The 22,711-nt window shown below is 40.4% G+C and overlaps 1 protein-coding gene across 5 annotated transcripts in view; it reads right to left on the bottom strand.

Moving 5' to 3' along the window:
• Positions 1-1,032: 1,032 nt before the first annotated feature.
• The window catches only part of LOC126281792 (lysosomal alpha-mannosidase-like), a 275,270-nt gene continuing 253,591 nt past the window's right edge, over positions 1,033-22,711 (bottom strand). For 2 of the 5 annotated variants that reach the window (XM_049981016.1, XM_049981008.1), the window contains 2 exons: positions 13,170-13,372; positions 1,704-2,331 (listed from right to left, as the gene is read on the bottom strand). In XM_049981016.1, coding sequence (XP_049836973.1) covers positions 2,325-2,331; positions 13,170-13,372 — 210 coding nt within the window. In that variant the 3' untranslated portion in view covers positions 1,704-2,324. Of the gene's footprint in view, positions 2,332-13,169; positions 13,373-22,711 lie in introns of all 5 variants that reach the window. The other 3 variants (XM_049981035.1, XM_049981042.1, XM_049981026.1) reach the window with 2 other exon arrangements.

Here is a 22,711-nt window from a genome sequence, read left to right as displayed (position 1 = left end):
GCCCCCACCCAGAGATCCAAATGGGCACCTATTTTAGCTCTGGAATATTTTACCCAAGAGGATACCATCATCATTTAAGCAGAGCTGCGTGACCTTGGGAAAAATTACAGCTATAGCTCCACCATGTTTTCAGCCATTTTCAGTACCAGCACAGTGAGCTGTTTTGGTTGATGTTACAAGGCCAAATCAGTCAATCATCTGGACTGTTGCTTCTGCACCTACTGAAAAGGCCATTACCCCTCTTCAGGAACCACATGTTTGTCTCTCCTCTCAACAGATACCCCTCCATTGTGGTTGCACCTGTGGTACAGCTATCTGTATCTCTGAGGCGCACAAGCCTCCAATAGCAAGATCCTTGATTCATGGGGGATAGATTGAATTTACTTTAAGCAAATGAGCAACTGATTCACTTTTAACATAATAAAAATGAGATATGTACCAAGCCAGCAGAAATTACTCAACAAGCTAAAAATAAATGTAAATGTCGTGTCACTGGGTGCAAGTCTTTCAATTTGATGCCACTTCAGTGACTTGTGCATCAATGGGGATGAAATGATGATGATTAGGACAACACAATACCCAGTCCCTGGGTGGAGAAAATCTCCAACCCAGCTGGGAATTGAACCCGGGCCCTTAGGATTGGCATTCTATCGCATTGACCACTCAGCTACCGCTAAATACAGATTAAATGAAATTGCACACCCTTAATTTGTGCTGTATCTTTAGTTATTAGTTTTTCCAGTGATCTTTTATGTTACTTTAAATGAGAGAAGTTAATAATAAAAATTGCAAATTAGTTAAGCCTCTGTTATGGAATACAACAATGAGCAGTTACTAAGGTGCGCCTGCCTGCAATCATAGCTGCACACAGTGTCTGTTAACACTTCCGCACTCTTTCATGACTCAAGTTTCTCTGCTTTCTTTCTGCTCGCAGCTGGATAGACTCTCCATATGCAAAGATAAACAACAACACTGCTACTGCTGTCTCATTGTTGCTATCAATACATTAAAATAAAACTGCGTTTACTATTACCCAGCAACTTACAATATTTGCATTATAATTACAATGAATTATGTAAAGTCAGAAATAAATACAATATTATGTCCATTGCATATTAAATATTGTCTCTGTAATGAAGCTTGCAGGTTCAGAATTAGCAATACAGTACAAGTTATCAATGGATATTAAACAGTGAAAATTTTTGGATAGTGCAGAAAGTATTTTACCTGCATTTTCAGTGCTACATGTGCCCCACATTCCATGAGGTTTTTTCCTGAAGGGAAACAGAATCAGGGAATGTCTGAAGAAATACAATTGGAAATCCAGATGCATAAATGCATTCAGTTATGTCTACATAAATTTTGATAATCAGTTATTAAGCTTTTCATTAATTATCATAATTAGTTTGGGGCATGTGATGATGTTATTATAACTCAAAACATCATAGTGCACCATAAAACATTTTAAGCACCAAAATTATATCTTTCAAGAAATCATTACATTTGAAATGAAAATCTCATGTCAGTACTTTACAAGAAAATGCAAACAACATAGTTAAAGGCATAGAAAAAAATGAGTAAAAGGATAAGAAGTGAAATAAGAAATCAGTTTTTCATAAACATCATAATCATTAACATATTCCATTTCTCATTATGAGAGTTTGTGTGTTTCAAGCAGGTGTTCTGATAATGTCTAAAACAAAGTTTTACACTGATTGTGCTGAAAAGATAAACTCCACATTCCACACACTTATCCACAAAGGACAGTGTAGCGTTCCAAGCATAGCATTGTTGTGTGTCCCACAGCGGCATGCATGATCTCTCTGTTCGTGCAGTAGCATTCCAGAACATCCACCTGCCTCACTCCAGAGTAATCTTAAGGAGTCCCTGTTTTTCTATAACAGTGGATAACTCACCACTGCCCATCTTCACATTCATACATACCCTGGAAACTTATACATTGTCTGAGTGCATCAGTATTCACTTACATAATACATGGTATAAAAGAATTTTTACAACACTTTATTTACAAAACTACAAATGATACATATGCAGCCACAGACAGCACTTGGAATCTGTTAGATTAACTGGGGATGCCTCACGTGCAGCCCCCTTGGAAGTCTTTCACCGCCTGTCACACCCCAAGGCAAGCTGCCACTCGATCACAGGTGAGGAGTCAAGCTCAGTGCAAGCAGTAATTGGACTGGCCATCGGTAAGGACTGGTTGGAGGACTTGGACATGCTGGACGTCTGTTGGATCCCTACGGCCAATCCACAACAGGGATGTCCATTCACTGCATCCCCAAGTTGTGTAACTGAAGCCATCACAGCCTGGAGATGAGAGCAAAGTGTCACCAACTGATCTCACATCCGTGCTCAAAAATGTAAGTCCCTATCCATACCAAAGATCATGGAAAACTTCACTACTCAGAAGAACGGACTATTGACACCTGGTGCAGAACTCTCCTGTAGACCTTGATGGAGGCGCAAGAACTGTGCCTACTAAGTTAGATTAATATGTGGGGATTTGAAAACCAAGCTACCAAAGCACTCTTGTGAGAATAAATAATTTGTTCCTGATTTGGAATTTGTAATGTGTCACAAAATTGGTTTACTTTCACAAGCAAATGCAAACGCAAGAACTGTGTCTATTAGGTATTAAATTAACATGTAGAAACTCGAGTAACTAAACTATCAAAGCACACAGATGAAACTATATAATTCACTCCTGGTTAGGAACTCATAAAAGTCGCAAAATCAGTTACTTTCCTGTTGCTGCTTCTGTCTCAGCTGGTTGCTGCTGCCAGTTGTCTTAATCTTTGACCTTTTATAAGAATGCAGTGATTGTTCTGTAACTATTGCCTATGTACCTCTTGGAATCATCTGGAAGCTTCTTCCACAACTCACAGACAATCTCTGGTTCAGTCCATCAATCACACAAATGTTCTAATTTGTGGATACAATTTTCACAAAATTTTTTCATTGTGCTGCATGAGTTTGCATCATAGGATTTTGACAGTATGAAATTGGGCCATACACTCTCCTGCTTCTGTTCCAACTGATATTATTTCAAGAATTCATTCTTAAATTCCTGTAAGCTCAAGACTACAATATAGAGGTTTAAGCCCATCACTTAGCCTTGCCTGCTAGCATTCGATACAGCGATAATTTTTCTCTTAGCTGTCCATGATTCAGGCATTTTTAATGAAGTCAGTAGTGTGCAATCCACCCTCTTGTTTGAGGGGATCAAGACATTCCTCCCTTGCTAAGATTTCAGTGTCATGTGGCTTATTATTGCCATGTGTGAGCGATTTTATTCGTAGTGGAAGGGCTTAATTCTATGAATCTGCACAGTGCAGAATTTATGCGAAGAATAATACCAGATTGATACTGTCCTGTCACAACGTTGCTACATTTAACCTCCCCCTTCCTAATCAGCCTACTGGATTGTGATGTAATCGACTGTGATCACATTTGCCTATTGACATTTTTACACTGAGTAAGGCTATCATTACTGAAGGAAAATAATACTGGTTAATAGGAGGAAAGTGTACAACAGACTCTTCTGAAGGAAGAATCTATCCTAAACCTAATCTAAACACTGATAATAATTTTTAAATGTGTGGAATACAGTGCAGTTGGTCACAAACCCCACAATGGGAAAAGGGTACCACATAATATTTAATACAGAGGAAATACTAATTAGCAACAAAAGGATAATTAAGTGGTCGCCAGCTTACTAGGCCAATGAATACCCAGAATTCTAAAAAAGAAAATGCTAAAGAAAATTAAGCAAATAATCACTGGCATGGCAACAGAAAGTTGTTAAGCTTTTCCACAGCAGAACAGTTCATGAGAAAATAAATGAATCAGAAAGCACTGGATTTGCAGTTACTTATTCACAAATAATAAATTTTGAAAGCAAAGTTAAATGACGTTTCTGGCTAAATAAATGACTAGTTGTATCTGTAACTTTGTCATGTAGAAAATGACTTTCAGTAACCTCAGTGTGCCATAAGGCCAAATTTAGAAAAAGGCAAGCAATTTACTTTTGATTATTGAAAGATTGATTTGAATTTACTATAAGCAAATGAGCAACTGATTTACTGTCTCCACATTCCCGTATCTGTCACTTGACAGTTTTACAATGTTATAGCTGTGTGGATGACGAAGAATTTAGCCGATGACAATGCTGAGCTGCCACTGTTGCTGATGCTGCTGCTGTTTCAGAATCCTGAGTCATATCCATATCCATGGATAATCATGGGACAGGCAATAGTTAGAATTGCAGCTTCCCCCACTTGTCCACTCCTACCTTGCTCTCAATACTCATGGGTTAATGAATCAGGAATGCCTACATTGGCATGAACATAACTTAACACCACATTGGCGGGAGTGCTCAACAAACATTTCTTCTTTCATAACTCAAGCTGCTCTGCTTCCTCTCTGCTTGCAACACGACAGAGACTCTCCACACGCAAACACAAACAGTGGTTCAGCTACTACCATTTTGTCATTGCTATCAATACATTTCAATATAGTTCCCTTCGGTATTACCCAGAAATTTGCAATTTTTTACATTATAATTACAATAGTTATATACAGCAAAAAATAAATACACTAATACATCGATTACATATTAAATATAGTTTCTGTAATATCTCTCACAGCTTCAGAATTGAAAGTACAGTGCATCTTATCAATGGATATTAAATGGTGAAAATTTTGGATAGTATCAAATGTATTTTATCTGCATTTTCAGTGTTACAAACTGCATTTTACGTGCTGAGTTGATGTTCATTTATCCTATTAGCGCACCCTATATCTGATCTATGGTCAATAAATGACTTTCTTCCCAAAGTTATTTGTCCTAATGTCATCAAAGAAAATTGGCAAGGTGCAAAGAACACTGTTCACGTCACACATAAGAAGCAGGCTGCAAGGTATGGCACAGGGAGGTGACCTATCTTGTTAAGTCAGTGATGTAGTCTTTTTGAAAAACTTTTGGACACTCAGTAAGAATAGCCAAAAGATTTCAGCCAAGAGGCTCCCTTGCTTTGTTGTTGTTACTTGTGATATCGAGGTTACATCCGCAGTCAGCTTTCTTGTCCAGGATAGAGCCACCAAGGAAAAAGGTTTATGACACACACAATTTAGCTTAAGCTTGGGTCTGGTAACCGGGTCACTGAACTACGTACTAAACTTTAATTAAATTTGTCCCCAACTCCCTGTGGTTCTTTGTATGAGAGATGGTGGATGGGGTGGGGGGGGGGGGGGGGGGTCTGGGAGAATTGAGCCATGCATGTATTAGTATCAATGTCTGCCAATGATTAAGCTTCTGTGCACTTTGTATCATAGTGCAGCATTCACTGGATCCTATCAGAGGCAGCATAACTGTTTTCCAAACAGGTTTAACCACATGCGCCCTCTCTGCTGGAGCAGGTTTGCTTGTTGTTCCACAGAGGATGAAGGTCCGGTTCATTATGTTATGCAAAGCATGCTTATGTCGTTTGAAGAATTACACACTGCTCCTCACTGTCTTCGTGGTTACAAGTTCATGTCTTCAGAGTTGGCATGTTTCTCATTAGTACTGCATTGAACGTTGACATCTAGCTGCCAGCATTTACCATACAGCCCATAGTACTTTTCATTGTGTGTATCTAAAGACTGGTTCTGATTTGTGAAAACACCTGTTGAGTGAGGCCTTCTTATAGAAGTTTAATTTGAGTTGTCATGTGTAACACTGTCTAGCTCTGATTAGTGATCATTATATTTGTTTTGGTCCTCAGTTAGAATTAGCCCAGTCCAAGTTACCAGAACATGCTAGTGTTATTTACGCTAATCAGCCAAAACATTATGACCACTGACCAATTATCAATATGAACCTGTCCAGGTGATAGCAGTGTCACCTGATGGGGAATGACTACTAGTCAAATACACACAGGGTGCATGTAGTATAAGGGAGCAAGCTGTCAGTGGGTAGAATGGGGAAGGTACACATTCTATCTGAGTTTGACTGAGGGCAGATTGTGATGGCCCAAGACTCGGCATGAGCCTTTTTGAGACTGCACAACTTGCCAGGTGTTACAGGAATGCTGCAGTGACTATCTTCAACAAGTGGCAAAACCAAGGTGAAACCAGGTCCAGACATCAAGGGGTTAGGCAGCCATCCCTCATTACAGATGTCTGATGTCGCTGGACAGAGACTTGTAAAACAGGACAGGTGGCAAACTGTGATGGAATTAATATCAGACTTTAATGCTAAGTAGAGTACAAGTATGTCTGAACACGCAGTGCACCCAACACTCCCAACAATGGGCCTCCACAGCCAATGACCCATGCATGTGCCAGTGTTAATGTCACATTGGCAACTAAGACTGGAATGGGCACACGACCATTGGCAGTGAACATTGGCGCAGTGGCGGAGTGTTGCACGGTTTGATGAATGCTGATATCTTGTTCATCATGCCAATGGGAGGGCGCAAATTTGTCATCTTCCAGGTGAACAGCTCCTTGACTCCTGTACTGTGGGGAGGAGACAAGATGGCGGCAGTTCCATTACATTGTGGGGAACATTCACATTGGGTGTACATGGGTCCAGTGGAGCTCATGCAAGGCACCAAGAAGTATTGTACACTGGTTGCAGACCATATATACCCCTTAATCATGGTCAGGTTTCCCAATAGCAAGATAACATGCCATGTCACAAGGCCAGGAGTGTGGCTGAGTGGTTTGAGGAACATAGTGGTGAGTTGTAATTAATGTGCTGAGCTGGACCTGATTGATCACATCTGGGATGTGACTGAATGTGGTATCAGAGCTCATGGCTCCCCTTCCCGTAATTTATGGGAATTAGGTAACTTGTGTGTGCAGATGTGGCAATGGCCTTACCACAGTGGATACACTGGTTCCCTTGAGATCACCTAAGTTAAGCACTGTCGGGCATGGTCGGCACTTGGACCGTCCAGGCCACCATGTGCTGTTGACATTTTTTGAGATGCATTCAGCCTCGTGATGCCAACTGAGGAGCTACTCAACTGAATAGTAGTGGTTTGGGTCAAGAATACCATGATCATGACTGGGAGAGTGGTGTGCTGACCCCACGCCCCTCCATCCACGTCCTCCACTGGGGATGACACAGCGGTCGGATGGTCCTGATAGGCCACTCGTGGCCTGTAGACAGAGTGAGTGTGTGCAGATGAGGTGCCATGTCCCTCCTCTAGTGACCTACCAAGGCCTCATTGCTTCCATGCCACAACATGTCACAGCTGTTATCCATGTTAAACGTGGACATACTGGCTATTAGGTAGGTGGTCATTATGTCAGGGCTGATCATACCAACTGTGAAAAGCAATGCCTTGTGAAACTCAAATTCCTTTACTATTTGGTGCAATAATTCTGGGGTTCTCTTTTTAATGTCTTACTTGTTAAAATTGTCATGGGAGATTAATCTTTTCAACTGTTTCGTCCCTTTTAAAAAATTGTGTGTTAAATTTCCACAGGTTTAGTTACTGAGACAAAATAAAGAAGAAGTTATTTCTTTCAAGTTAAGGCTTGAAAGGGCGTTATTATATCTTTTGGCTTGTGATATGTAATTCATTTATGTCACCTTGCAGCTATGCGGTTTTAATTTTTACCTAGTGGTTGCTTTAGAGTACCTAATATGAGCTGAATGAGGGGATCGAGCAAAGTGTGAGCTAAGCTCAACTTGGTCACCTTATGTCAACACCTGGCTATTAACCAAATGTATTTTTAGCTGTTTTACTGTGATTTAATACCATTAATGCTTTCATTGTTTACATATGAATTGGGCATTTGATTTAATCATACGTTTACTGAATAACAGAGAGTTGTTGTGAAACTTATAAATTCTTTGAATATTGATCCTATCACTATTTAAGGGGCTGAAAACCGTCATATGCAGAATTTTAAAATTTTACTTAAATATTTAAAAGAATAATTTGAAGCGTCATTCTGATTGCGTGATTTGTTAATAACCTTATGGTGGCGGGGGACACCTATTTTGGAAGAAGACAAAATAATCATGTGTTAACTGAAACAATATCTTTCTCAGGAATCCAATTGTTCATTATTGTTAATATTTTATTAATGCTGATGAGGGGAAAAATGTTGTAAAAGAAAATATTTCTTCTTTCTGGTTATGCTGTGTTCAGTAACTTACCTCTTTATTGTTCGTCAAGCTTGATCAGATAGAGGTCTGTGTCCTCATCCAGTAGACACAGCTTTTTGTTGACTCATGGCACCTTTGTATCAGTGCAATGGTGGCAGATGTGCCCCAAGATTACATTCCTGATGGGAGGCAGCACGTTGACGAAGCACTGAGTGCCACTGGTACTCAGCTGGCGCTAACACTGCTCTGCCACAGGCCGGAGCAGCTGTGTGTAACACAGTCAGTGGTGGCTAAGCAAAGGCTTCACTGGATTCAGTGGGTAGGCCGCCAGTATCAAAGCATGGACACTGAGGAGTGTGATAACTGGCCAGCTGAAGGAGGCTATCTGACCAGACCACAGATCTGCTGCACTTTATTGCCGAATTCGTCACTGATCCCTCTGCTAAACATTACTCCTGGCAGGCTGTCCAGCAGATGCTGGGATATCTGGCAGCACGGTGGCCATCTCATCAAGACTGCCACCTTGAATGTGCCTAGGAGCTCGATCGGTGTATATTAATAACATCACTGTAACAGTTTCTTTGGCTGTCCAGTGATGACAGCTCTCGATGCCGATCAACACAATACTGTGTCAATGAGATGTCATGAGATTCTCCCCACATGTTGACAGAACTCGGGAGGTGTTTTGTAGGTTGACTGTGTCATTCAGCCCTTGGGATATGAAGTGGACCACTGCGTCTCGGAGTATCTCAGCATCATGGTACTCTGCCTGCACCACGACACCTACATTTTGAACAAATTTTGGTTGTTTAGTTATTCTATGTGCATCTGTCTTAATTAATATAATCTCATTGTATGGGGTAGTAATGAACTTTTAATTATAATTTTGAAGAAATTAAGTTACATAAATAATTATTGGTTGGTTTGAAGGTACATATCTGAAGCCATGTCACACAGTGTAATCCCATCATTTTTTGGGCTTGCCATAGTACAGTGCTAACAGATTATGCTCATAAGGGTAAGGAGCAAACTGTGACAAGAGCTTACTACCAAAATCTTGTGACAAAGTTACGAAAGGCTGTCAGGACAAAGTGTCACAGGAAGCTGTCCGAGGCAATATTTGATGTTTCTGTTCTGTAACAATCCCCCAGCTGTTACTGCAAAGGACACAGTCAAACATGCTGCTTCCTCACCTCCACACTCTCTACCCAGTGACTTCCTCCTCTTTCATCTTATGAAGAAACCGGTGTGGGGCAGGCATTTCCAGAATAATTAAGAGGTAGCTTTTGGGATGGTCTCCATCAAATCATCTATTTTTGGGAAAAATGTGTTGCAGTGAATGGTGAGCATGATGGGAAAGGATTGACACCACTGTCAAGTTTTGTAGTTACAGTCTGATTATTTTGAAATGATAACTAAAACTTTATGACTACCCCTTGTATTAGCATGCAGCAAAAATATTAGGACTATCAGCATTGATGTCAAGGCTACCCCGTTCTTTTGTATTATCAGGCAACCAGTATAGTTGGCTAAAAACCAGTGATTATGTGCTATAGCACACCATAAATATTGCACTAAAATTAGTCTTTTACTTTGAATGTGAGCAGGAAATTGCTCTAACATTATGAAGATTCTGTTCAAATGTGAGCCAGAATTGACACTAAAATTATGCCATTTCCCTATGAATGTGCACTAGTATGTAAATAAAATAGGCAAAAAATATGTTTTTTAGCGCCTCTTTGGAATAACTAGAAACTGCTGAAATGACTGTGAGCCACACTATAGTATTAACAGAGAGAAGCGAAATAGGTGGTTTTGTTGCACATGCTTTGATGTTAACTCATTCCTTCTGATGCTACGAGTGCAACATTGCCCACAACACCGGGTCGTATTTCTCTTTGAAGTTACATGTAGCGTATTGTGTAAGCTTGTAATGGATTGTTACTTAAAGCACAGGTGAGTTAATTATGCTGTGGGTGAATGGTCTATAGCAGAGATTGGTGATTAGTGTACTCGCGTTTGATTCCTGCAGATATCAACTTATATCTTGTCATGTTAAACTATTAATTGTAAATTTAACTATATTTCAACAGTTAAAATTATATATGTAAAATTAATATATTCTATTTAGTTTTAATTACTATTCTATTTAGTTTAATTTAGTCTGAATTAGTATCATTGTTATGTCAAGAGTGCAATGGGAATTCCACTGTTAAATGCAGAGGAGAGAGCAGACAGGTGGAAAGAATACATTGAAAGCCTCTATGAGGGTGAAGATTTGTCTGACGTGATAGAAGAAGAAACAGGAGTCGATTTAGAAGAGATAGGGGATCCAGTATTAGAATCGGAATTTAAAAGAGTTTTGGAGGACTTACGGTCAAAAAGGCAGAAGGGATAGATAATATTCCATCAGAATTTCTAAAATCATTATGGGCAGTAGCAACAAAATGACTATTCACGTTGGTGTGTAGAATATATGAGTCTGGCGACATACCATCTGACTTTCGGAAAAGCATCATCCACACAATTCCGAAGACGGCAAGAGCTGACAAGTGCGAGAATTATCGTACAATCAGCTTAACTGTTCATGCATCGAAGCTGCTTACAAGAATAATATATAGAAGAATGGAAAATAAAATTGAGAATACGCTAGGCTTTAGGAAAAGTAAAGGCACGAGAGAGGCAATTCTGACGTTACGGCTAATAATGGAAGCAAGGCTAAAGAAAAATCAAGACACGGTCATAGGATTTGTCAACCTGGAAAAAGCGTTCAACAATATAAAATGGTGCAAGCTGTTCAAGATTCTGAAAAAAGTAGTGGTAAGCTATAGGGAGAGATGGGTCATACACAATATGTACAACAACCAAGAGGGAATAATAAGAGTGGACGATCAAGAACGAAGTGCCCGTATTAAGAACGGAGTAAGACAAGGCTGTAGCCTTTCGCCCCTACTCTTCAATCTGTACATTGAGGAAGCAATGATGGAAATAAAAGAAAGGTTCAGGAGTGGAATTAAAATACAAGGTGAAAGGGTATCAATGATACGATTCGCTGATGACATTGCTATCCTGAATGAAAGTGAAGAAGAATTAAATGATCTGCTGAACGGAATGAACAGTCTAATGAGTACACAGTATGGTTTGAGAGTAAATCAGAGAAAGACGAAGGTAATGAGAAGCAGTAGAAATGAGAACAGCGAGAAACTTAACATCAGGATTGATGGTCACGAAGTCAATGAAGTTAAGGAATTCTGCTACCTAGGCAGTAAAATAACCAATGACGGATGGAGCAAGGAGGACATCAAAAGCAGACTCGCTATGGAAAAAAAGGCATTTCTGGCCAAGAGAAGTCTACTAATATCAAATACCGGCTTTAATTTGAGGAAGAAATTTCGGAGGATGTACGTCTGGAGTACAGCATTGTATGGTAGTGAAACATGGACTGTGGGAAAACCAGAACAGAAGAGAATTGAAGCATTTGAGATGTGGTGCTATAGACGAATGTTGAAAATTAGGTGGACTGATAATGTAAGGAATGAGGAGGTTCTACGCAGAATCAGAGGAAAGGAATATGTGGAAAACACTGATAAGGAGAAGGGACAGGATGATAGGACATCTGCTAAGACATGAGGGAATGACTTCCATGGTACTAGAGGGAGCTGTAGAGGGCAAAAACTGTAGAGGAAGACAGAGATTGGAATATGTCAAGCAAATAATTGAGGACGTAGGTTGCAAGTGCTACTCTGAGATGAAGAGGTTAGCACAGGAAAGGAATTTGTGGCGGGCTGCATCAAACCAGTCAGTAGACTGATAACCCCCCCCCCCCCCCCACACACACACACATACACACACAAAAAAAAAAGGTCATAGCACAGTGATATAATTTTGCATGAAGTGCCACTGCCTATAACGTCCACATCTGGATGATGCACTGGTTGAATGACACCAGGTGTGTCCAACTTGTTTGTTACCACATACTCACTCTTTCCACTACCTCTATTGCACTTGGTGTATCCTAAATTAAGAATTGTGTACTGGCAGGAGTTTTGTAAGGATGGGCTGGAAGCTGTTCCTCTGACAGTTGAAGAAGACGTGGTGTTTATCAGTCTGGGCATTTTTGGTTCAACTGGTGGAGCAGAGGTCAAGGTCCAGATGGCTGGGAGGGAAGTTGTGACAATCTGTTGAGGTGCCAGTAGCTGTATCCAACTCTTATTCAAATTTCAGTACACTGCTACAGACGAACAGGCACCCACATCCTGCGAGTGCAGCCCAGTGCTAATCATCAGTCTGTGCAAAGTTGGCAGGACAGTTTCTTACATAGCACTGTGTTAGGCTCCGGTGGGGAGCTGATATGGGAACTGTTGGCTGTCAGACTGCACTGCTCAGGGCCTTGTGACGCTGCTGGCTGCCAGACTTGATGGTGAGTCCAGGTGGCACTGAACCACAGTCCTTATCTCAGAGGATGAGTGAAACCCACTTCACTACAGGTTGGTCTCACTGTTGTCTTTGGTGTCTGATGGACTGTCCTCTCTTTTCAAGGATACCCAACCTACCCTTATCTCCTTCCTGAAGAAGGAACTAATCATTCAGAAGCTTATGATAGTGATGTGTACTCCTACTTTCACTTTTGTATTTCCATCAGAAGTCCTAAATATTTCACCTCTCAAAAGTGAATATGGGCCAGCATTTATTTCTAGTAATTTAGTAGTTTTCACATGTAAGGCACAGTCATAACATGTGCTTCTATTTTTCCTTACAATACACAAAAATAATGCTTATTTCATTCTTCTTTAAATGATACTCTACATGTCAAGAATTAAAATAACAAAGAAAAGTATTTTTAAAGCAGGGCTGCAACAGGGCAGAAATGTAAAGGTCATTGAGCTCATCATAAGTTATTTTGCATTTTATAAATCTGAAGCTAGGTAATATTAAATGATTTTTGTGTAATCCATATTAATGACTTCAAACAATTGTGGGGAAGCCAGTGCATTTTTATTAATGGTATTAACAAGAGTTTTTCACTTTATACACTTACTCAGTTTTCAGTTTTAGAATAAAAGTTCTTATTTGCATCGGCATAAGAGTAATTAAATATGGAGAACTTTCTCTACTTGTATGTTCAGTTTCCTTCTGTGAGTGTTTTTCTGTTGTCCAATGTAATTTTCCATTTTTTGGCTGTTGATTTCCACCCAGCAATGTCTCAGTGACATGTGAAAATGGAATATTCACAAACAGTTTCTGTAAAACAACACAACAGAGTGAAATTTACAATTTGTATACAGTATTTCACAAAAGGAGAAACAGGTGAAATTGATAAACATAAAAAAAAATTTTTAGCTCATGTGAGTTTCTCATTATTTGCTGAACACTGCAACAATCCAACAATAAAATTTAATCCTTCATTTAACAACATTCTGAAAAGGATTGTTGCTACTTATGATTTAGCGGAGATCAGAGTCGACTCAGTATCTCTGCTACACGGTGAATATCAACTACTCTTTGGAGAGTATTGTCATTACTCCATCCAAGATTTTCCATTGTTTGATTAACCCTTCATTTCTTATATGAACATTTATTGCACCTAGCAGGTACCTCGAGACTCTTCTTACCTCTAATCCAGAATTGCTCAAAATTTTGCTATGTGTGAAATATTGAATATAATTTGTTACTTGTAACATGGTACTACAAAAGTTACAATTATATAATATACACAGTGGTCAGAACAGTGGAATTACATTCAGGAGGACAATGGTTCAAACCTGCATCCTACTGGAATGGTTCCTTTGAAAGGGCACAGCCGACTTCCTTCTCCATCCTTCCCTAATATGATGGGACCGATGACGTCACTGTTTGGTCCACTCTCCCAAATCAACCAACCATAATATACAAATATAATACTAATAGGAGTCATGGAGGTGAAGGTGAAGATGATAATAATCATGTTGTTTGAACAGTGGTGAAAAACAGGATATCAAGTATAATCAAACAATAGAAAATCCAGGATGGAGTATTGAGTAACAACAATATTATGAAAAGGAGATTACTACTCACCATATAGTGAAGATGTTGAGTTGCAGACAGACAACAAAAAGACTAAGAAACACATAAGCTTTTGCCCAGAAGTCCTTTTTCTGAAATAGACAAATAGACAAAACACACACACACACACACACACACACACACACACACACACACACACACACACACACACACACGAGCCACTGTTGAGGCCAGGTAGGTTGAGTCTGTCTAAAGATATTATGACTGAAGAACCAAAAACCAAATATACCTGTCAGTCCACAGAAGTTTTCATTAGTTTGAGAGTGGTGTCTATAGACCTTAGGATTGGTATCGCTAGGTATGAAATCTATTGGGAATGGACAGGTGTCTGATACTCTGCAACATAACTAAGGTTGCACTCAAACTCTAGTCTGCAATCCTTTATTACATGATATTCTTTATGGAGATATTTTTCCAAAATTTATCATTATTTTGATAAGTGCTGAGATCCCTTGTGAACTTTAGATGCTACCCAATAGAGCATATCTTAAAAGAAAATGGCAATGATCCACAATTTCATTTTGAATTATTTTATTGGAAAACTGTCACTAGTTTTAAATCTCAACAACTTAATGAGTCACTTGTTTCATTCATTAAAGCTTCATTGTGTATCTTTTGACAGACACATTTCTGTGAGTTGACCATCTGAAATGTTTCTTATTTTTGTACTTCATGCAGATATTGTATGTCAGAAATTGCCTGGTACACTGTGACAAAGCAATGTTTCTGTTTTACAAACACGAGGAAAATATGAAAACTGACTTGTTATTGTGTGTGCTTGTGGGACACACTGAGTGTCCAAACTCCTACAGTGCAGCTGCCCTACAGAGAACATCTGTGCCTGTCAGCCATGCTTACACTATCTTAACATATACCTATCTGACTGGTATCACAGGGTGCCACATATTAATAAGAGACACCTGTGTGTGTTACTCATGAGGTGATGCTTTACTGGTTGTGGCCATTTGTGGCCATTTCCATACTTAAACTTATTTTATTTTCACCCCTGCAGCTGTATGCACTGACAGTAAGATTTTATAGGAAGAAGAGACTCACCATTGTGTACCGTGTTCTGTTGACTAACAAAAACAAAATTTTAACTCCTGGATGCAGTTACAAAAATTCAGTTGTATTAGAATCTTAAAAAACTTCATGAATTCAGATACTATGAAATTACAAAAGAGGAACACTGTTTGCAGTCTAGGCTACTGTACACATAATCAAGAAATCACTTAAGATGAAATCTTCACAACTTGATCAAAAGACATGCACACATTGAATCAACTAGAACTGAGCTGCACACTGGCAATCTTCAGTCATGGAAATGCCTCTTTGTAAGTGTTTGGAAACAGCTGATTTTGAATACCAATCCAAATGCCACTTGTTTCACAAATTTACAAGTTAACTGCAGTTTTATGTAATTTAGGTATAACACTCAAGCTAGACTACCTTATTAGTCCTCATAACTAATTATCATTTTTCCCCCGTAAATGTTTGCAAAAATGGACTGTTTGAGTTCAAAGTAGTAAGGAAAGTTGTGGTAGAATGTGTAATCCACTCACTACATCTTTGAAAGGCAGGTTTCCTCCTATGAGTCATCCACAGATTTTGAGTGACAGATGGTTCCAGTGGGAGGATACATTCTCCATCGCATGACTTTGTTTCCTACCCAGCAAAAAGCCTTAACCATATTAATGTGTTCTTTATGTAAAAAGAAACCACTTTTTCAAATTCTGAAGGTAGCAGGGATATAATTAATACAGGGTCCATAAGACTATCTGCAAGTTGTTAATAAACAAGGCTGCAGTTAAACTGATAATACAAAATGAAAGGGATACAGCTACTGAGAAGGGCGTCAGATAGGGTTGCAGCCATGTCCCAATGCTATTCTATCTATACACTGTGCAAAAAGGAAACAAAGGAGAAATTCGAGATAGTTGGAATGGGAATTAAAGTTAAGGGAGAATTAATAAAAATTTTGATGTTTGCCAGTGATATCATAGTTCTCTGAAGAAATGAAAAAGGACTTGCAACAAATGTAATTAGATAGAAACAAAATTTGCTGTCAATTATCCAGTAAGAAATTAATTTTAAGCTGTTAATTTTTTAATGTTTGAATCATGAAATCCATACAATGTAGATTCTTTCATTAATTAATAAAGAAATCAGTCAACAGAATTTGAACAGAGTGGATAGTGTCATGAAAAGAGGTTATTAAATGAATGTACAGAAATGTGAAACAAGGCTGACAGAATGTGGTTGAATTAAATCAGTTGATACTGAGAGAATTAGATTAGGAAACTAGATACTAAAAGTAGTAGATGAGTTTTGCTTTCTGGGCAGTAAATTAATGACAATGACAGAAGTAGGAGGAAGTAATAAGACCCAGCATGTTGTTCTGGATAGTGAGTTTTCATTAGATATGAGGGTATCATCAGGAGTGCTCATGGAAATGTAATAAGACCACTCATTTTCTCTATAAACTTAGAAGATCAAATGGACAAGGTGAGCAGCAACCTTCAAATATTTGTTAGCAATGTTGTAGATTATGGGAAAGTGTCATCATTGACTGACTGTAGGATGCAGGATTATGTAGACAAGGTTTCCATTTGGTGTGATGAAGGGCATCTTGCTCTAAAAGTAGAAAAATTTAAATTAATGCTGAAGATTAGAAAAAATAATCCTGTGATGTTCAAATGCACTATTAATGATGTGCTGCTAAATATATCACATTGATTAACTATTAGACTTGTTGCTGCAAAGTGAAATGAAACTGTATGAGCATGTAAGGTTCATTGTAGGGAAGAAAAGTGGTAGAGTTTGCTTTATTGGGAGTATTTTAGGAAAATGTAGCTCATCTACAAAAGGAGACTGTGCTTAGAACATTTGTGCAACCCATTCTCAGGTACCGTTTGAGTTTTTGGTGTCTACACCAGGTGGGTTTGTAGGAAGACATCGAGGCAATTCAGAAGCACGCTGCCAGATTTGTTACTGGTATTACAGAAATGCACTATGTACTCAAATCAGAATCCCTGGAGGAACAACATTTTCTTTTTGAGGAACACTATTGAGAATATCTGGAAAACTAGCATTTGAAGCTGACTGCAGAATGATTCTACTGCCGCCAACATACAGTGCACATAAGGATAATGAAGTTAAGAGAAGAACAATTGAGGCTCATACAGAGGCATATAGACAGTTGTTAACCTCACTCTGTTTGTGAGAGGAGCAAGAAAGGGAATGTTAGTAGTTTTACAACATTCCCGTGTACCATTACATGGGCCATGGAGTTTATATATAGCACAAGATTCCCTCATGCCCATTACATGGCCTGTGGAGTATGGATGCAGATGCAGACACAGATGCAGATATAAAACTGGAATGGTAATGGAAAGTAAAGCATTTCTGAACAAGAAAGTTTTTAATAAGCAAATGTTTTTAATATATTTTTCCCATGGGAAAAATATATTAAAAACAAAGATTCCAAGCCTTCGCAACCGGCGGCTGCTTCGTCAGGAAAGAGGGAAGGAAAAGGAAAGATGAAAGGATGTGGGTTGTAAGGGAGAGGGTAAGGAGTCATTCCAATCCCGGGAGCGGAAAGACTTACCTTAGGGGGAAAAAAGGATAGGTATATACTCGCACACACACACACACACACACACACACACACACACACACACACTCTTGCATATCCATCCGTACATACACAGACACAAGCAGACATATTTAAAGGCAAAGAGTATGGGTAGAGATGTAAGTCAAGGCGGAAGTGTGGAGGCAAAGATGATGTTGAATGACAGGTGAGGTATGAGTGGCAGCAACTTGAAATTAGCGCAGATTGAGCCCTGGTGGATAACGAGAAGAGAGGATATATTGAAGGGCAAGTTACCATCTCCGGAGTTCGGATAGGTTGATGTTGGTGGGAAGTATCCAGATAACTCGGACGGTGTAACACTCTGCCAAGATGTGCTGGCCGTGCACCAAGGCATGTTTAGCCTCAGGGTGATCCTCATTACCAACAAACACTGTCTGCCTGTGTCCATTCATGCGAATGGACAGTTTGTTGCTGGTCATTCCCACATAGAAAGCGTCACAGTGTAGGCAGGTCAGTTGGTAAATCGCATGGGTGCTTTCACACGTGGCTCTGCCTTTGATCGTGTACACCTTCCGGGTTACAGGACTGGAGTAGGTGGTGGTGGGAGGGTGCATAGGACAGGTTTTACACTGGGGGCGGTTGCAAGGGTAGGAGCCAGAGGGTAGGGAAGGTGGTTTGGGGATTTCATAGGGATGAACCAAAAGGTTACGAAGGTTAGGTGGACGGCGGAAAGACACTCTTGGTGGAGTGGGGAGGATTTCATGAAGGATGGATCTCATTTTGGGGCAGTATTTTAGGAAGTCGTATCCCTGCTGGAGAGCCACATTCAGAGTCTGATCCAGTCCCGGGAAGTATCCTGTCACAAGTGGGGCACTTTTGGGGTTCTTCTGTGAGAGGTTCTGGGTTTGAGGGGATGAGGAAGTGGCTCTGGTTATCTGCTTCTGTACCAGGTCAGGAGGGGAGTTGCGGGATGCGAAAGCTGTTTTCAGGTTGTTGGCGTAGTGGTTCAGGGATTCAGGACTGGAGCAGATTTGTTTGCCACGAAGGTCTAGGCTGTAGGTAAGGGACCGTTTGATATGGAATGGGTGGCAGCTGTTATAATGGAGGTACTGTTGCTTGTTGGTGGGTTTGATGTGGACGGATGTGTGAAGCTGGCCATTGGACAGATGGAGGTCAACGTCAAGGAAAGTGGCATGGGATTTGGAGTAGGACCAGGTGAATCTGATGGAACCAAAGGAGTTGAGGTTGGAGAGGAAATTCTTTCCCCCTAAGGTAAGTCGTTCCGCTCCCGGGATTGGAATGACTCCTTACCCTCTCCCTTAAAACCCACATCCTTTCATCTTTCCCTTTCCTTCCCTCTTTCCTGATGAAGCAGCCGCCGGTTGCAAAAGCTCGAAATTCTGTGTGTGTTTTATTTATTGTGCCTATCTACCGGCGCTTTCCCGCTTGGTAAGTCTTGGAACCTTTGATTTTAATATATTTTTCCCATGTGGAAGTTTCTTTCTATTTTATTTACATCATCATTAAGGAGGAGGCTGGGGAGGGGAGGGGGAGGAGCAGGGACACCAGGGTAGGAGTAAGAGTGGGGAAGTGAGGGAGTGGGAGCAGGTGAGTGGAAAAGAAGACAAGCAGAGGGGGAAAAAAACTGATGGGTGCACTGGTGGAATAGAAGGCTGTGTAGTGCTGGAGTGGGTCCAGGGGAGAGGACAGGTGGGTAAAGGACAGGGACTCTCTAAGCTTGAGGCCAGGAGGGTTATAGGAATGTAGGACAGGGAGTGTTCTGACCTGTGCAATTCAGAAAAACTGGTGTTCAGAGGAAGGATCCAGATGGCCCAGGCTGCTGTGAAGCAGTCAGTGGAGTGAAGCACATTGTATCGGGCAGCATATTCAGCAACTGGGTGGTCCAGCTGTCGCCTGGTTTCACTTTGTTGATGGCCATTCGTGCAGAGAGACAGCTTATTGGTTGTCATGCCCACATAGAAAGCAGCTCAGTCATTGCAGCCTAATGTGTAGAAAAATGACTGCTTTCACAGGTAACCCTGCCTTTGATGGGGCACATACCTGTGACCAGACTGGAGTAGGTGGTGGTGGTGGTAGAATTATGTGACAGGTCACATCTAGGTCTGCTGCAGGGTTATGAGCCATGAGGCAAGGGTTTGGGGGCAGGTGTGGAGTATGGATGGACAACAATGTTGCATGGGTTCAGTAGGTGGTGAAATACCACTGTGGGAGGGGTGTGGAAGATAGTGGGGAGCATATTTCTCATTTTAGCCCAGAATGAGAGACAGTCGAATCTGTGGCAAAGAATGTGATTCCGTTGCTCCAGTGCTGGGTGGTACAGCATCATGAGAGGAGTGTTCCTTTGTGGAGAGATGGTGTGTTTGTGGGAGATGTTAGGTGAATGGAGAGAGAAGACATAAGAGATCTATTTCTGTACAAGGTCAGGAGGGTAATTTCTGTCTGTGGAGGCCTCAGTGAGATCCTTCGTATATTTGGAGGACTGCTTGTCTCTACAGATGTGACAGCCACAGGTAACTAGGCTGTACGAAAGATTAAATTACTCCTGGGACCCAGAGGTAGCTCAAATCCAAAGTGGAAAGCTCCGAGATATTTAGTATCTACTAGGAAATTGGAATTTTGTGGTACATTCTTATGTGATCAAACTGCTTAGGGCATCGGTCCCTAAGCTTACACACTACTTAGTCTAACTTAAATTAAATTATGCTAAGGACAACACACACATCCATTCCCTAGGGAGGACTCGAACGTCCGACAGGGGGGAGCTGCCTGGACTGTGACAAGATGCCTTAGACCGCGCGAATATCCCATGAGGCATTTCTACTAGAAATAACAGATAAGCAGTTGTTACCATCTCACTTAGACATTGAACTGATGTCACTTAGTTCCAATAAGATGGACATATAAAAAAGTATGGGCAAAGTTTAAGCAGATTGTAAATCATGGTCTGGAGAATTACGTGCCAATTAAGTGGATTAAGGATGGAAAAGATCCATGATGGTTTAATAATGAAATTTGGAAATTGCTGAGGAAGCAGAATGTGTTGCCAGAATGAAATTTTCACTCTGCAGCAGAGTGTGTGCTGATATGAAACTTCCTGGCAGATTAAAGCTGTGTGCTGGACCGAGACTCAAACTTGGGTCCTTTGCCTTTCACAGTCAAGTACTTTGCCATCTGAACTACTCAAGCACAACTCATGACCCATCCTCACAGCTTTACTTCCACCATTACCTTGTCTCCTACCTTCCAAGCTTCACAGAATCTCTCCTGCAATGCTTCAGAACTAGCACTCCTGGAAGAAAGGATATTGCAGAGACATGAAGTTTGGAAGGTAGGAGATGAGGTACTGGCAGAAGTAAAGCTGTGAGGATGGGGCATGAGTCGTGCTTGGGTAGCTCAGATGGTAGAGCACTTGCCCACAAAAGACAAAAGTTCCAAGTTCAAGTTTGAGCCCGGGACATAGTTTTAATCTGCCAGGAAGTTTCAAAATCTGTTGCACTCTTGGTTCAAAAGGGAATGCACACATGATGACAAGCAATGTGCAAAGTGTACAACTACTACCACCATCATACCTGAGCAAAGGATATGGCAGAGAACCTGAGAAAATTCTGGTCCTGTGTAAAATCACTAAGCAGGTCTAAGTCTTCCATTCAGTCACTTGTTGACCAGTCTGGTGTGGCAGTTGAAGACACAGCCAAAGTTTTAAGTTTTGCATTCAAGAAAGCATAGGTATGGATGGAACCCCAGTTCAGTTTTACCTTACCTAGCTTGCATTTTTCATGAATTTCTTACCCTGTGCGAGGTCCCAAGCAATTGGAAAAAAGTGCTTGTGACTCCTCTATATAAGAAGGCTAAAGGAATTTGACCTGAAAAATTATAGACCAATATCTCTAACAATGGCTTGCTGCAGAATTCTTGAACATATTCTGAGTTTGAATATAATAACTTTCCTTGATACCAAGAAGTTTATGTCCACGAATCAACATGGTTTTTGAAAGCATCAGTTGTGCGACAATCAGTTTACCCCTTTACTCACATGATATACTGCAAACTATGGATGAAGGGCAACAGGGAGATTCCATATTTCTAGATTTCTGGAAAGCTTTTGACATGGTCCCCACTGCAGGCTGTTAACAAAGGTGCAAGCATGTGGAATAGGTTAGTGGATATGTGAGTGGCTCGAAGACTTTTTAAGTTGCAGAATCCAGTATGTTGTCCTCAATGCCAATTGTTCATCAGAGACGAGGGTATTGTCAAGAGTTCCCCAGGAAAGTGTGATAGAACTGCTGTGGTTCTTCATGTACATAAATGATTTGGGGATTGGATGGGTAGCATCTGTGGTTGTATGCTGGGGTGTACAGTAAGGAGTTAAAAAGTTGAGTGACTGTAGGAGGTTACAAGATGACATAGACAAAATTCCTATTTGGTGTGATGAATGGCAGCAAGATCTAAATGTAGAAAAATCTGGGTTAAAGCAGCTGAGTAGGAAAAACAAACCCATAATGTCCAGGTAGAGCATTAGTAGTCTCATCCTTGACACAGTCACATCATTTACATATCTGGGCATAAGAATGCAAAGCAGTATGAAATTGGATGAGCATGTTAGCACATGGCAGATAGGATGAATGCTTGACTTCGTTTCATTGGGAAAATGAAGTGTGGTTTACCTGTAAAAGAGACCACATATAGGATGCTAGTGCAAAATATTCTTTGTACTACTTGAATGTTTGTGATCCATACAAGGTCTGTTTAAAGGAAGACGTTGAAGCAATTCAGAGGTAGGTTCAAACAACATGCAAGTGTTATGGATCTGCTTCAAGAACTAAAATGGGAATCCCCAGAGGGAAGGTGACAATTTTTTTGAGGAACACTACTGAGAAAATTTAGAGAGCCAGGAAATGAAA

The sequence above is a fragment of the Schistocerca gregaria genome, chromosome 1 (assembly GCF_023897955.1).
Source record: "Schistocerca gregaria isolate iqSchGreg1 chromosome 1, iqSchGreg1.2, whole genome shotgun sequence".
NCBI classification, from domain to species: Eukaryota; Metazoa; Arthropoda; class Insecta; order Orthoptera; family Acrididae; genus Schistocerca; species Schistocerca gregaria.
This window is presented reverse-complemented; position numbering and strand designations above follow the sequence as displayed.